The sequence below is a fragment of the Dipodomys ordii genome, unplaced genomic scaffold, assembly GCF_000151885.1.
Source record: "Dipodomys ordii isolate 6190 unplaced genomic scaffold, Dord_2.0 Scaffold20, whole genome shotgun sequence".
In the NCBI taxonomy this organism is placed as follows: Eukaryota; Metazoa; Chordata; class Mammalia; order Rodentia; family Heteromyidae; genus Dipodomys; species Dipodomys ordii.
In genome coordinates this window covers 17,182,560-17,198,223 of record NW_012267236.1, presented here as the reverse complement: position 1 = coordinate 17,198,223, position 15,664 = coordinate 17,182,560, and the positions used below count along the sequence as shown (strand labels likewise).

Genomic DNA, 15,664 nt, shown 5'->3' with positions numbered 1-15,664 from the left:
GAGCCCACCCTCCCCGACGCAGGGCTGGGGTGATGTGTGTGTGTGTGTGTGTGTGTGTGTGTGTGTGTAGGGGGGGCGGTGGTGGGATGGGGTGAAGGAAACGGCAGTTCCCAAAGTTGCCGGGCTGTGCCAGCCCCCCTGCATCTGCCCCGGGAACCGATTGTGTACACAAAGGGTGGAGGAGCCGCGGGGCTGAACTTCTCCACCTCTCGGGGAGCCCCCGGACTGAGGAGATGCGGGGAGGGGCGCAGGGTGTGTGTGTGTGTGTGTGTGTGTGTGTGTGTGTGTGTGTGTGAAGCGAGGGGGGCGCAGGGTGTGTGTGTGGGGAGAGCGGGGGGGGGAGGAGGTGGTGGCTGGAAAGATTGGGGACGGGGTTAGAAGGGGCGCGCGCAGCGCCCGTCCCTCCCGTCGGCTGCTGCTCACCCATTCTCTCCCGGTGTGTCTGTCTCGTCTGCAGCGTTGGAGGTTGGCTCGGGTCCCCGCCCTCTGCGCCCCCCCACGGGAAGGAAACACCCCCCCTCCCCATACACACAACCCCACCCCCCGGTATTCAAAAAGAGCGGAGCGGAGCGCCGCGTCCAGTCGCCGGCCGGGGGGCGAGCCGATGCCGAGGGGCGCCGCCGCGTCCGCCATGCCCGGGATGATCTGCAAGAACCCCGACCTCGAGTTCGACTCCCTGCAGCCCTGCTTCTACCCGGATGAAGATGACTTCTACTTCGGGGTCCCGGACTCGACCCCCCCGGGCGAGGACATCTGGAAGAAGTTCGAGCTGCTGCCCACGCCCCCGCTGTCGCCCAGCCGCGCCTTCCCCGAGCCCAGCCCGGAGCCCTCGAACTGGGCCAACGAGATGATGATGCTGTCGGAGGTCGATCTGTGGGGCAGCTCGGCCGAGGAGGACGCGTTCGGCCTGGGCGGGCTGGGGGGTCTCACCCCCAACCCCGTCATCCTCCAGGACTGCATGTGGAGCGGCTTCTCCGCCCGCGAGAAGCTGGAGCGCGCCGTGAGCGAGAAGCTGCAGCACGGCCGCGGGACCCCGGCCGGTGCCGCCGCCGCCGCCCCGGCGCGCCGGGAGTCCCGGGCACCGCCGCCCCCAGCCCCGCGGGCCGCGCGCACGGCGGCCCGGCTGCAGCCGGCCGCGCCGGGGCCGCCCTGCCCGCCGAGCTCGCCCATCCTGCCGCCGAGTGCGTGGACCCCGCGGTGGTCTTCCCCTTCCCGGTGACCAAGCGCGAGCCGCCGCCCGTGCCCGCCGCCCCGGCCGGTGCCCCCGCGGCCAGCTCCGCGGTAGCCGGGGCCGCTCCGGCCCCCACCCCGGTGGCCGCCCCTCCGCGCCCCGGCGGCCGCCCGGCCAGCGCTGGGGACCACAAGGCCCTGAGTACCTCCGGAGAGGACACCCTGAGCGACTCAGGTAAAGCCCGGGGTGGGATCGCGCAGTGTCCCGGGGACGGGGGCGCGGGGCGGGGAGGGGGCGCTGCGTCCTTTTGTTAACGTTGGGGGTTTGACTCCTGGGAGTCGCGATGCCGGTGGTCCGCACACAGGTCCAGTTTCCTCCCGGCTCTCCCAGGGTGGGGGGCAGAGACGGCCAGCGGCTGGTGGGTAGGACAGGACCTTCCCACAGCTAGCCTGTCCCCCCACCCCGAGCCTTGATTAAACCCGCACTGGCTGCACCCCATCCTGCCCTGGAGGGTTGGGGAGCGGGGACGATAGCGGTAAGAGGTTTGCCTTCCACCAGACACAAACCTGTTAGCACTGGGGTGGAAAAGAGACAGGGGGGGGGGGGGGGGGGGACAAAGCAAAACAGAACAGAGAGTTTGTGCAAACTCATTTAGAGGAAGAGGTGAGAGAGACTGCGCCCAGGCGGCTAGCACCCCGTTCCCTTCTTTTTAATTTTTTTTAAAATTTTTCCTAAAGACCACAAGCCCCCTCCCCCACCCCTCCGTGGGTGGTGGGCTGGTGTGTGTTTTTTTTTTTTTTGCTCCTGGTGCACGGCCAGCAGGTGGCGATGTGTCTGGCCAGCACAAGGATCTGAAAGGCTGTGGGGTGGGGTTGAAGACACCCCTCCTTCCATTCAGCAAGTGTAACAGGTTTGTGTACAGTCTCGGGGCCCCTCCCTCCGGTGTGCATCGACTATGGAGTGGGGGGGGGGTCTACTAGTGGGAACTGCAGGCCTGCTTGGAGGATTTTGTGTTCTGTAACCCAGTGCCCTTGAAGGTAAGGGCAGGACACTTCCCAGCCCTTCAGGGGGACGCCCTGATCTGGGGAAGACTCCTTGAAAAGTCGCCTTGTATGCGTGCATTTGTAGGATAAGGATGGGTTGCAGAAAAACTGAACTCTACCCCTTGAAAGGCTGTATTCACAATACAGATAGATAGAAAGCTTAAATGTACTCCAGAGCTGAGGCCCGATCCTAGGGGAGGGGAGGCTCCTGGAAGGAAACTTGGTGATCAGCCTGCAGTTGGAAATGGCTCTGCCCCTTTAATGTCTGTGCCTTGACAGCTTTCGGTGAGGAAGCACTTCCTTCCAACAGCTGTCTTCTTGGCAGAAAACCAAAACACTGGCTTAAAGGGACCCAGACTGGAACAGCCTCACATTTCAGCTTTAGAACAAATCCCACAATTGTTCAGCTTTCCGGTGCCCAGCAGATCAAGCAGAAGATGTGTTTTGATTTTCATGCTTGCATTTTAAACAATAATTTTCTATCCTAGCATGGTAGTGGGGAGGGGGGCATGCACAAGATACTACATGCCTTTTGTTACTGCTCTTGTTGGTGGCTTAGAAGCTGCTCCTGTGGAGGGTGTGTGTGTGGGGTGTGTGTGTGTGTGTGTGTGTGGCTACTGTGGATTAGGGCTTTGTTTTTGAGATTTGATCTTGCTTAGAAAAACTGCTTACTGTATGGAACTCATGTTCATGGAAGAAAAAGTTTTTTTTTTCTTCCTGAGTTAATTAAATTGTTCCTTTTGTTTAAGGATGGGGAGGGGGAGAGGGAATCAGACTTAGCTATGCGTTTGACCAAAAAAAAAAAAACTTCTCAAGTGTGAAAGTGGAAATGTGCTGAAGCCCATAGAGCAGAATACCTATAGTGATTGATTGTGTTAAAAGTTCCCGTTACTGAGCAATGTCTGTGAGGCCCAGCTCTGGGCTGTTTATGTAGTATCAGCTAAATTCAAACACCCTCCTATTACCCCCATTGAAGAGCTGAGAAAAGTTAAGAACCTTGTGCCCCCTGAGATTTGCACCTTCTCCCCAAGAGCCAGGATTCTTTCTAGCCCCAAGTTCATCTATCTACCTGTCTATCCATCTATCTATATATAAAAGTTCTACTTAAAGAAGCATAAAATATATTCTGCCCACATGTTGACAGATCTAGAATTCAAAAACCCTGCCAGGTCCTATTCTAGAAAACCCAGGCAGACAAATGGTGTACGGATGTGCACGCATGCTCATTTCATTTAATGCGTCTCTCCTAACCGTTAACTCTTCATCTTTCTCCCCCCCAAAGACGACGAGGATGATGAAGAGGAAGATGAGGAGGAAGAGATCGATGTGGTCACCGTGGAAAAGAGGCGTTCCTCCTCCTCCAACAGCAACAACAAGGCCCTCACCACATTCACCATCACCGTGCGCCCCAAGAACGCAGCCGTGGGCCTGGGGCGCGTGCAGTCCAGCGAGCTCATCCTCAAGCGCTGCGTCCCCATCCACCAGCAGCACAACTACGCGGCTCCATCGCCCTACGTGGAGAGCGAGGATGCCCCTCCCCAGAAGAAGATCAAGAGCGAGGTGTCCCCAAGGCCGCTCAAGAATGTCGTCCCCACGACGAAGGCCAAGAGCCTGAGCCCACGAAATTCAGACTCGGAGGACAGCGAGCGTCGCCGCAACCACAATATCCTGGAGCGCCAGCGTCGCAACGACCTGCGGTCCAGCTTCCTGACGCTCAGGGACCACGTGCCCGAGCTGGTGAAGAACGAGAAGGCCGCCAAGGTGGTCATCTTGAAGAAGGCCACCGAGTACGTGCGCGCGCTGCAGGCCGAGGAGCAGCAGCTGCTTCTGGAAAAGGAGAAGCTGCAGGCCCGACAGCAGCAGTTGCTAAAGAAAATCGAACTCGCTCGGACTTGCTAAGCCTTTCTCAAATGGACAGTCACTGCCACTTTGCACATTTTTTTTTTAAACATTGTATTGACATTAAGAATGTTGGTTTACTTTCCAATGGGTCCCCGTTGTTTGGATCTGGGTTAGGGGCAGGACCTGTGTGTCATTCTGCGAAGATCCTGGAGAGCCTCAAGATGGGGGTGGGGGGGTGGGGGGAGGAACTTGGGGTGGTAGTGGTGGCTCTTTACGGTTTCCTCCATCTCAACTTTGTGACAGCCACGTTGTGACACTCGGAGCCTCTGGGGCTATGGAAGTCACCTGGTTGGTTTCTGAGTTTCCAAACAAACCGTCATTCCTTCTTTTTCCAATGGTGCTTAAGTTCCAGCAGATGCCACCAAGGGGCAGGCCAGCTGACGCCCCTGGGGACAGTTTTGTACATACCATTGACATTACCCGCCTTTTCTATCAGTTTGGGTAAAAAGCGAGGTGGCTTTTGCGGCCGTTATTAGACTGGAAGTTCACACCTAAGTACTATAATAATACCTCAATGTTTGAGGAGCATGTTTGTATACAAATATATTGTTAATCTCTGTTATGTACTGTACTAATTCTTACACTGCCTGTATACTTTAGTATAATGCTGATACATGACTAAATTTGATACTTATATTTTCGTATGAAAATGAGTTGTGAAAGTTTTGAGTAGATATTACTTTATCACTTTTGGAACTAAGAAACTTTTGTAAAGAAATTTACTATATATATATGCCTTTTTTTTTTCCTAGCCTGTTTTCTTCCTGTTAATGTATTTGTCATGTTTGGTGCATAGAACTGGGTAAATGGAAAGTTCTGTGTTTTAATTTCTTCAAAAAAGTGTATATATTTAGTGCTACATCTTATAGCACTTTGAAATACCTCATGTTTATGAAAATAAATAGCAGTTCAATGATATAGCTCAATGTTTTCCTTAGTGGTATCAGCTGTCTTTCAGTAGATCTTTGCTACAGTCAGCCTTTACATTTAGGGGAGGGGATCACTGCCCCCCACTTGATAGAGGGACTGGGTTTGGGGAGACATACCAAGTAGAGCCAACTACATGGTAGCATTAACTCTGGTGGCCAAGCACCTTAATAACTTGGCCTTTTGGTAGAAGGTCAACATTTAAGCAGAAAGAGATTTCGATCCTTATGGAAATCCTTATGGAATAGTAAGATACCTGAATTTGACATAGGTACCATTTGTCCCACTGGCAGTTTTCAGTTTGGGTGGCGAGCATAGTTTTTCTTTTTTGTGTGTGTGTTGGTTGTGGGACCTGAACTCTAGGCCTGGTTGCTGTCCCTCAGCTCTTCAGCTCAGGGCAAGCACTCTACCACTTGAGCCACAGCGCCACTTCTGGCTTTTTCTGCTTCTGTGGTGCTGAGGAATCAAACCCAGGGCCTCATGCATGCAAGGTAAGCACTCTACCACTGAGCCACCTTCCCAGCCCCATGAGCCTATTATTTCTAAGAACTCATACAAGACCCTAGCACAAGGTTCTAATCTTGTTTAAGCACTGGAGCAGAAGACAAAGATGGGAGTTGTTCTTCCATTCAAGGACCTCAATCTGATTGAGCAGCCTGACAGGAGGTACGCAGGTGGGAATCTGCCTGGGATGTTGTCCCATCCTATCACAGGATGGTGTTTGAGTTGCCATAGGAAACAGGAGTAACTGCAGGTTCTGGAGGACAGAACTGGGACCAATGGCTTGTTGTAAGAGGCGTCACCAGCTACCTGCTCAGAAGTTTGAGATTGCTTGGGGGAGAAGTAAGTAATCTTGCTTATGAGGCACTCTGCTTCTCCCAACTAGAAACAAGGTTTTTCTTTACTTCAAGGGGAAGGTTTTATTTACTTCACCTTTACAGAAGAAATGGAGGCCCAGGGATGAGGCAGTCTTGCCTACCTGGCCATTCTGTCCGACAAATGAAAGGCCCTAGGCCATGAGTGCCAGTGTGCTTTTTTTTTGGTTGTTTGTTTTTGTCGGCCGTGGGGCTTGAACTCTGGGCCTGGGCGCTGTCCCTCAGCTCTTCAGCTCAAGGAGAGCGCTCTACCACTTGAGCTACAGCGCCACTTCCGGTTTTCTGGTGGTTTATTGGAGATAGGAGTCTTATGGTCTCTCCTGCCCAGGCTGGCTTTGAACCGCGATCCTCAGATCTCAGCCTCCTGAGTAACTAGGATTACAGGCCACCAGCGCCCAGCTGCCAGTGTGCTTTAACAGTTCTTACTTTAATGCAGGTGGCCAATGAACTTGATCCTTGTCCTGGTTTGCTGCCCCATTTCTTGTTAGAGCTGTGAGGTTGCTGGTCACATCGTGTTTTTTGTTTGGTTTGGGTTTTTTTAACTACTGGTCCTGGGACTTGAACTCAGGGCTTGGGCACTGTCCCTGAGCTTTTTTACTCAAGGCTCGCACTCATTTGAGCCATCCATGTACTTCTGGCTTTATTGGTGTTTCATAGACTTCCATGCCCTGGCTGGCTTTGAACTGTGATCTTCAGATCTCAGCCACGTGAGTAGCTAGGGTTATAGGCTTGAACTACTGGCACCTGGCACATCCTTATTTTTCACTGTCTGACCATGTTGAACTCAGGTAAAAATGCCCTTTTAATTTCCCTATTTGTCAGTGTCTCCAGTCTTGGAAATAGTGAATCCATTTGAAGGTACTTTTTTCCATTTTCTATCTATGCCCTTTATAAGCCCCAAATCACTCAATTTCTGAACACTTCAAATTAATTCAGCACCTGCTACTCTTGTAGCCTAGCTCGATCACCCAAATTTCCCTATTTGTGTTCCCCCTGAAGGGGTTTACCTGAGTGAGTCAGGTGAAATAGAACTGTTTATAAGTGGAAAAAGTGAGAACTGTTTGGACAAATGTGGCCATTAAACTTCAATCTCTACCATGCTGGGTTTGCTTTGGCTGCTGAGAAGCTCAGAGCCAAATTCTGTGCTTTCTTCGTGCTTTCTTAACATCGCACTATTCCTGCTTTTCTTCTAAATTCTTATTATCATCTCTTGTTTCTCACTGTTAACCACTTTATATTTTTCATGTCATGTAACAAAGTTCTCCAGAAGAGAGAGACAATCATTTCAAACAATATAAAGAAAGCTCTCTGCAATCCAAAAGCAGTCCTAAGCCTTGGGAGAAACTACACCTATTAAGATAAATCAGAGTTTAAATGAATTGCTTCATTTCCAAGAAAGAGGGTGGGATGTGCCTGGAATGAAGGACAGATTCTAGGATTGGTGTTGGTATCTCAGGACCAACCCAGTAGTCTTTGGTCAAGGTAGTTTTCTACAGGCTCCCACAGTAGTCTCCAGTTCCTCCTTTTACCCTTTCACCTTCCGCCTGGCGAGAAGACTGGGAGTGGCTCACTGGCTCCACCCCCATGGCCCCTCCTTGCTCTTTCTGTTTCTGGCTACTTTACCACATTCCCCTCTAGGGTTATCTCCTTTTGTTGATTGAAATTCTCTTCAGTCTTGAACAGCAATGGCAGTTACCTCTCCTGGAAACCTTCTCCTACTCCAGTGGGGACCGTTTCCCTTCTTCCTTCCCGTTTGAGCAGCTAGCTCTGTGGATCTCCTGTGGCTATGGAAGAGCTGCCCTCCTGCATTCCTAGTCTTCTATATCCTACTTTGAGGAGGGTATGGCTCTGGGTCCTGGCACAGTGACTGACAGATGACAAGGTCTTAACAGATGCCTACAGGAAGGAAGAAGGGAGGCAGGAGGCAGCTTCCCGGTCCTAGCATGTCGGCTTCTAGGCTAGGTTCACAAGCTCTCAGGCTAATACAAATGGAAACACATGTCCATTGATGAGCATCTGGGATGAACGTTGAGGGCCCTGAGGAAGTGAAGATGAAATACACTGGAGGCTTGCCCTTAGGATGACTGGGATTGGAATGTCCAGTATTTTGTCCTGTAAGAAGTACTGGGCATTATGGGAAGTTTTATGCAGTTATGCTGGGGGCTCCAATAGAAGGCAGAGAAGGGAGGCATGACAGACTGAATGGGAAGGGGTCCAATGACTGAGCTAGGATCTCTACTGGAGGAGCTCACACACACACACACACACCGCGTTCACTGATCTCCCACTAGGCTGAGGGTACTCAGACACTTGTATCTATAGTGACAGTAGTCATAAAACCTCCTGCCCTGTGGGTACTGCTGATGTCACCTAGCTTTAGTACATCTGAGACTCTTGTATCCTTCAGGACTATAGACCAGCTGGTCATAGTGTAACTATAGGTAAGTGAATTAGGACTACTGGTTTGGGTTTCATTCATTCATACAGTGGCTATGTGTGGAAGCTTGAACTTAGGGCCTGGGCACTGTGCCTTAGATTTTTCATTCACGGCACCCTACCATTTCAGCCACAGTTCCTTTTCTGGCTTTGTGTTGTTTAATTGAAAATAAGAGTCCCATGGGCTTCCCTACCACAGTTGACTTTAAACTACAATCATTAAATCTCAGTCACCTAAGTAGTTGTTAGCACTATAGATATGAGCCACCAGCACCTGGCTTGTGGCTCTATCTTTAAAAAAAAAAAAAAAACAAAACCCTAACAAGTTGCTTAGAGAATTAGTGCCCATTAAATCTGGAAAAAGCAAAACAAAAAGTTAGTCATCCCTCATTTCAGAAAGACAGTCAACTGTCTGTTGGTGGGCGTTCCCTCTTTCTCTCCCTGCTCAACAAACATTTATTTATCAGACACAGTTCTAGCTAGGTAGGCAACCACAGAGATAAACAGCCCCCAGATTCTTGCTATCTTGTAGTTTGTAGTCTGAGAGAAAGTGATCATACAAATACACCTAATAAGCAAATGATGGCAGTGAGCACCATGAAGTAGGGGAGCGGAATTCAGACCAGCCACAGAGAAGGGCATAAGCCAGGACAGGTGAGCCAGGGCAGTGCTAGGAGCGAAGTACTTGCTGGGCACTGCAGGGTGGCTGATCCCAGAACTCAGAGCTCAGGATTCTCCTTTCTGCACACATCCTTTTCCTCTCTTCTGGTAAATATTCCTCACCAACGTCTCTTTTCAAGGAGAAGCAATGGAGTGCTACCTGGAGTAAGAGTCCCTGGGGTTGAATCCAGCTCCCACCCTCAGCTCACAAGCTCTGGGCTAGACAGGAAGAAGGCAGCAGACTGACTGCATCACCTAATATACAGGTGCCACTTCAGACTGCTGTATAGCCTGATTGGATGATGATCGGACTTTCTTTCTGTTCCTTAGTATGTTTGTAAGGCCCAGAACATTTAACCAGTATTTACCAGTAACACAACGTCACAGGGGTGAGCTTCACAAGAACATTTCAGACTTCCGTTCCTCAAAAGAGGCCTTACAGAACCTAACCAAAAATAAAAAAAATAAAAATAAATGGATACCTTGGAGAGAAATGAATGCGAGCATTGAAGCCTGGTTTAAGACGGAGCCTCGGAATCTGAGTGGGGAAGGACATCTCTGCCTTGGACAATGGTTTATTAGTTTCCCTTACTTGTAAAGGAAATCTCTTCATAGGCCACTGACCAAGGACACCTGATCTCTTTCGATATTGACGTATCATGCTACAAGACATTCATCCTGAAACCTTTGACCAGGAGAAGTAACAGAGCCTTTTTATGGTCAAAGCACACAGACCACCCCCGGGACAACACACATTTGGGGGACACGCAGCCTGTGCTCCATGAACTACATATAGGAGATTTGCAAGGGCTCTCACTCTGAAAAAGCAACACAGATTCCATTTTCTTCTGCATTCTAGAAGGCCTGAGGTTTTTCAGCAGGCATCTGTGGAAGCCTGAGGGGGAACTGATTCATCTAAGCCAGATATCAGTGAGATTTGTGTTATTGTTTTTATTACTGTTATTGGTGCCTGTACTGGGGCATGAACTCAGGGCCTAGGCACTATCCCTTGATTTTTTTTGCTCAAGGCTGGTGTTCTACTGCTTGAACTAAGTCGTTGTGTCCCTGTCCCCTTTCTTCCCCCTGTCATGTAAAGATGTAAGAATCTTCCTCCCTGGGCTGGCTTTGATCAGTCCTGAGTAGCTAGGATGACAGGTGTGAGCCAGGGAGCCACCTGGCACCCAGCTCTTTTATGATCAATTTTTGCCATTAACATTGCCCCATTCATTAATATTGCCTTGTCCAGAGTGCTTTTGGATAAGGAACAAGTTTCTCTGTTTGCCTTCAGGATTCATTTCTAAGTGGGTTTTCCCAAGTAACAAATTCCTTGCAATCGTTGGTTCATGTTTGTCTAATAATTATTCCCAATAAAAAGAGACACAATTTGTGCAGATGAACTAAGTACTCAAGGTTGTCTCATGTGGAACTAGAGAAAACAATGATTCACCCAATGTCTCATTTGGTTACTTAAATGAAAACAGAATATGGTTACAGACATCTAACACCTTGAGTTTTTACTTGGTTTGGGCTAGCCACTTTTCTTTGGCACCAAGCCACAAAGAACAGGGAATTTAAACCAAGAGTTGAGATTTGAAACTGTTGGAGCTGGAGTTAGTTGCACTTCTGTTGGAAAGGACAGCAGGGTTCAGATAGGAGTTTACTATGGTAAGTGGTTTAATTGCATTGGAGTTTGAAAAGAAATCTTTCTCATCCTGAATTGGTCCTTCTTTTGAATTCTCTGAACTAATGCTTTATAATCTGTCTGGAAAGGAAATCATTTTTCTACCACAAACCCTCCTCCCTCATAGTCTCATTAAAGTAATGAACTTGGAGGTTTTCTTGGATGCCTTTAACAGTAAACTTTCAGGATGGCCGTGAATTCAGTTCATTTTACTCTTTTGGGAGGTTATTTCTGCTGTAGTGCTACCTCACTTGGCAATTCTTCTTAGTAATAAACATGCACTTGTCAATTTGTTACTGCAGCTAGCTGGAGCTTCCACTATCTTTGGCTGACTGCAGAGGCTGCCATTTTGCCTATGGCCGCCATCTTGCTTGTGGGCACAGGTTCTCCTGGCTGGGCAGCTGTGGTGGCTTTTGCCTTGCCTACTTTGAAGAACGACAAGATGAAAATGTTGGGGAAAAAAACCCCAAACAGCATTTAGACTGAGTGCACATTAAGCTCCAGCTTCAGTGGCGGCTTGGGGATGCTGAGATCTGGCTGATTAGTGTGGAAATGGCTATAAAATGCTTATATACCCACTAACACTCTGTTTTCATTTGAGAGGGGGGATTTTTTCTTCTTCTTCTTCCAGGGTAACTGATTATTGAATCTCCTGATTTTCAGATTGAACATGGGAACTAATCTCTGATGGATTGGAAGAGAGGGTTCTCTATTTTTCCATCTCTGTTCTTTCTTCTTCCCTCCTCCCCCTCTCCCTCCTCCCCCTCTCCCTCCTCCTCCTCTTCCCCCTCCCCCTTCTCCTCTTCCTTCTTCCCCTTCTTCCCCCAACCCACCCTCTCCTCCTCCTTCTCATTTTTCTTCTCAGTACTGGGTCATTGCACTCAGGGCCTGGGTGCTATCCCTGAGGTTTTTTATTCAAATCTGGTCCTCTACCACTTGAATCACAGTTCCACTTGTCTTCTTGATGATTAATTGGAGATAAGAATCTCAGACTCTCCTATCTGGGCGGCTTTACACTGTGATCTTCAGATCTCAGCCTCCAGAGTAGCTAGGATTACAGGCATGAGCCACTGTGTCCACCTAGCCTCTGAGCTTGTTTTTTCATGCTTCAGTACAGGCAGCTTTGCAAGGCCATGAGGGGGGCCATGGTGGGGGTTCCGGATGCTGAAACGGAAGCTGAGACCTTCAAGAGGTGTGACATTTAGGTTCAGCCAATCCATGAAAAGTCTATGACTCTACCCACGCCAGAAGAGTTTCTCTAGTCTTGGTGTGGAAGCAGATGGGTTTGAGACCTAGAAGCCAACAAAAGAGAAATGACTATTTCATTTTTCAGGCAACAGTAAGGGTTAGGGTGGTGGGTCCCCATACAAATGCCGGGAACCAGTGTCCCACTGACCTGCGCATTCTCTTCCCAGGCTCTGGGATTTCATCTAAACAATGATAATAACAGCAATGATCTTTTTAATCTAGCATTCTTTGGGTCTCTCTCTTTCCTTGGGTCTTTGCAAGGAACCAAAAAGAAGCAATTGTCAAATGAAACCATCCCAGCCTGGTAAAGAGAAGCTGGGGAAGAAGGTGGAGAAAGTTCCTTTACCAGATTGCAGTGGGAGACATTTTCTGGGAGAATCTACTGGAGTCTTTCTCTGGGTCAAGACCTTGACAGTAACAGTGCCTTGTGCACATCCCAGGGGGTCACGGTGTGCTCCTTGGGGTGGGCTTCTCCTCATCCCAGGCAGAGAGACCATCTGCGTAATGCCAGTTGGGGGTGGTGGGAGACATTCCTCCGGATTTGAAGGTTGCATTTCTTTATAAAAGGAACAGGATGGAAGTTAAGTAGACCTTTAAGGGGCCTTTAAAAGAGGTATTTACATGTATTTAGCTTTTGGGGAGAACCTTTAGTTAACTAGGTTAGCAAGAGCTTGTAAATCTTGAGACTCCTCATTGGAAGAGTATGAAAAACACAGAGAAGAGAATCCTCAGTCCTTAGGCTTCCTAAAGGGGATAGGGTCTATCATGTTAATGCCATGCACATACTGTTAATGAAAGGGACAAAGGATCTGGAGTTTGTTTTAGCAACTTTTTAATATGCAGATGGAGTGGGGAACCAGGCCAGTAGTGAACCTAGGAAGTGGTCCACGTAAAGAAGGGGTACAGCTGGGGGGAGGGGGGGAGGGAGGGGAGGAGCTCCCAGCATTCCTTGCTTCCCACTTGCCTGCAGAGTGACAATACCTTGCCTAAGAAGAGAACAGTCCTAGTAGTTTGCAGTTTGATTATTTTAGGCAAAAAATTGCCAGCTGTAGGGACTTTCAGACTCCTTGCAATCTCCACTGCTGTTGAACCATGATATGTAAATCCCCATGCTTTACCTTCAACCCCACTTAGAGAGGTACAAAGAAGATGGGGAGAAGCACTTCAGTGCCAAGACTCTGCCCAGCACCTGGAAAGGAGAAGATGTGGGATATAGGATAAGAAACACTTTCCATGGTAAGAAGAAAGATGTGGGGTGGCCTTTGGGTGAGTAAGGATTGGTAGAGAGGCAGGAAAAGTCTTGTGTATGCAAGAGCAGTCCAGATACAGGTAAGGAATGTGTTCAGGGCCCTATGATCCTGGAACAGCAACAGGTAGACTGGGTGGTAGGGAACAAGCCGCAGTGTCTGAGACCAACAGGAACATGAAGTCTCTTGTAACTTGGAAGAATAGGCTACTACACTGACATATCTAGTCCATGAAGACTTGTAATGAATACCTACTATGCCTGCTTTCCTGAAGACCTACTATGGTTGCTTTCCAAAAGACCTGTAAGTGGGTTTCTTGGGAGCCTGGGGCTAGGCTAAGCAAGGCAGCCTGGTAGTTTCTTCAGCCTCAAACCTTGGCCATTCCTGTGCTCTTACATTTAGTTCAGCCCTCCTCCTACCTGACTTCTGAGTACTAGCTAAACAGCACCTCCTTCACAAATTATACTCCTATCTGCAGAAAGCTCGTTTTCTTTTTTTTTGGGGGGAGGTCCGGTTGTGGGGCCTGAACTCTGGGCCTGGGCGCTGTCCCTCAGCTCTTCAGCTCAAGGCTAGCACTCTACCACTTGAGCCACAGTGCTACTTCCGGCTTTTTTCTTTTTGTTTATGTGGTGCTGGGGAATCGAACCCAGGGCCTCATGCATGCAAGGCACGCGCTCTACCACTGAGCTACCTTCCCAGCCCCAGAAAGCTTGTTTTCTTACCTCTAAATTCATCTTGTTTTTCCTACAACCTTTCGTGTTTAAAAAAAAAATAGAAAAGAAAATAACTCTTACTTTCCTACCAAGGTCATGATGGGAAAATTAGTACAAAATTCCAAAGAAATAAAAATGTCATTAGTAATTTCCCTTTCAGAAATAGCTAGTATTGAAAAAAATCTTTCTAGATTTTTCTACACACACACACACACACACACACAAGTGCACAAGAACTATCCCTCCTGGTTTTATAAGATAATCATATTTCTTGTAAGTGATTTCTTGTGTGGATGATCTCACTTGCTGTTTACCCTGGATAGCAATTAATGGTATTTGAGGTTGTTTCTTATTATGACTAAGGAGCGCTCTCATCTTTGCGTATTTTTTGTACCTTCTAGAATGTTCTATGTATATAATGGGCAAGCAGCAAATGGTGGATAAATGGTATCTATCTGTAAAACAAGAGGGAAAAAAAGAAAAAGCGCTGTGATTATGTTATATTTGAGGGCTTTTCTACTTCCAATTAAAAAAAGTTACCCTTTTTGGCACAACCATTGTAATATTCCAAAATGATTTAATGCCCACATAAAACTGAGGGTCACTTGATTTAGAGTGAATCAATGTCCTTTTTTTCCCCCTTTTTCTTTTAACCAAAATGAGTCAATTTGGAGATAACAGTTTACACAATGAGAAAACCAGTTGTGTTGCACACCATGGGTTCCTCATTTCTTCATTGCTGCCCAAGTCTACAAAACCACCTTTGCTGGAATAAGAAAAAGGCTTCCACTTGCCTGCAGACAGACGCAGCTCCAGCAGGGCAGAGTGTGGTGCATTTCACCCTCACAAACAACCCAATTCAAAAGTGGACCAAACAGACATACACAAAGCCTATGAACATGTGAAAATGCACCACCCATCACTGAGTATTAGAGAAATGTAAAACAAAAGCACCGGGAGATACCACTTCACACCCATTAAGATGGCCATTATAAACACAAAAGAAACAAGCAAAAAAAAAAAAGAAATAACAAATGTTGACGGGAAGGTGATGAGCTGCAGGTCATTCCTCAAAATAGTTAACACAGAATTAATTAGCTGAGAATTCAGGGATTCCACTTCTAAAATGAAAGCTAGAGCCGAGGCTCAGACAGACATCTGCATGCCAATGTTCAGCGTAGTCCTATCAACAGTAGCCAAAACAAGGAAACAACTCAAATGTCTGCTAATGGCTGAATAAATTAACAAAATGTGGCCCATGCACTCAACGGAATGCTATGTAGCCTTTTAAGTAAGGAAATTCTGACACGTTCCACAACATGGGTGAGCCCTGAAAACGTTACGTTAAATGAAGTAAGCTACACACAGGATCAATATTATATAATTCGTATTTGAGGTGGATTGAGATGTCTACAATAGGCAAACTTGTAAATAGTATTATAGAAATTTCTATGATCTGGGGGTGGAGGTATGGGGAGTTACTATTTGGTATTGTTTACATTTAGGGTGATGAAAAGTTCTGGAGATAAATAGGGATGATGGTTTATATAGCCCTGTGAGTCTTTTTTTTTTGGTCAGTCGCGGGGCCTGAACTCTGGGCCTGGGCGCTGTCCCTCAGCCCTTCAGCCCAGGGCTAGCACTCTACCACTTGAGCCACAGCACTATTCCGGCTTTTTCTGCTTATGTGGTGCTGAGGAATCGAACCCAGGGCCTCATGTATGCAAGGCAAGCACTCTATCACTGAGCCACCTTCCCAGCCCC

General features: G+C 48.2%; 1 protein-coding gene across 1 annotated transcript; it reads left to right on the top strand.

Moving 5' to 3' along the window:
• The first annotated feature begins 604 nt into the window (after positions 1-604).
• Positions 605-4,260, top strand: Mycn (v-myc avian myelocytomatosis viral oncogene neuroblastoma derived homolog). Its single transcript, XM_013013625.1, has 3 exons — positions 605-1,040; positions 1,073-1,405; positions 3,497-4,260. Exons 1-3 carry the CDS (start codon positions 605-607, stop codon positions 4,111-4,113), a joined length of 1,386 nt encoding a protein of 461 aa, XP_012869079.1. The 3' UTR covers positions 4,114-4,260.
• The last annotated feature ends 11,404 nt before the right edge of the window (positions 4,261-15,664 follow it).

What these genes read in the sequence shown, in the direction of transcription:
- Mycn (XM_013013625.1), top strand. Translation starts at nt 605, where the DNA reads ATGCCGAGGGGCGCCGCCGCGTCCGCCATGCCCGGGATGATCTGCAAG. An exon ending in CGGCCGCGGGACCCCGGCCG is followed by an intron (nt 1,041 to 1,072) that starts GTGCCGCCGCCG and finishes GCGCGCCGGGAG; the next exon opens with TCCCGGGCACCGCCGCCCCC. An exon ending in GGACACCCTGAGCGACTCAG is followed by an intron (nt 1,406 to 3,496) that starts GTAAAGCCCGGG and finishes TCCCCCCCAAAG; the next exon opens with ACGACGAGGATGATGAAGAG.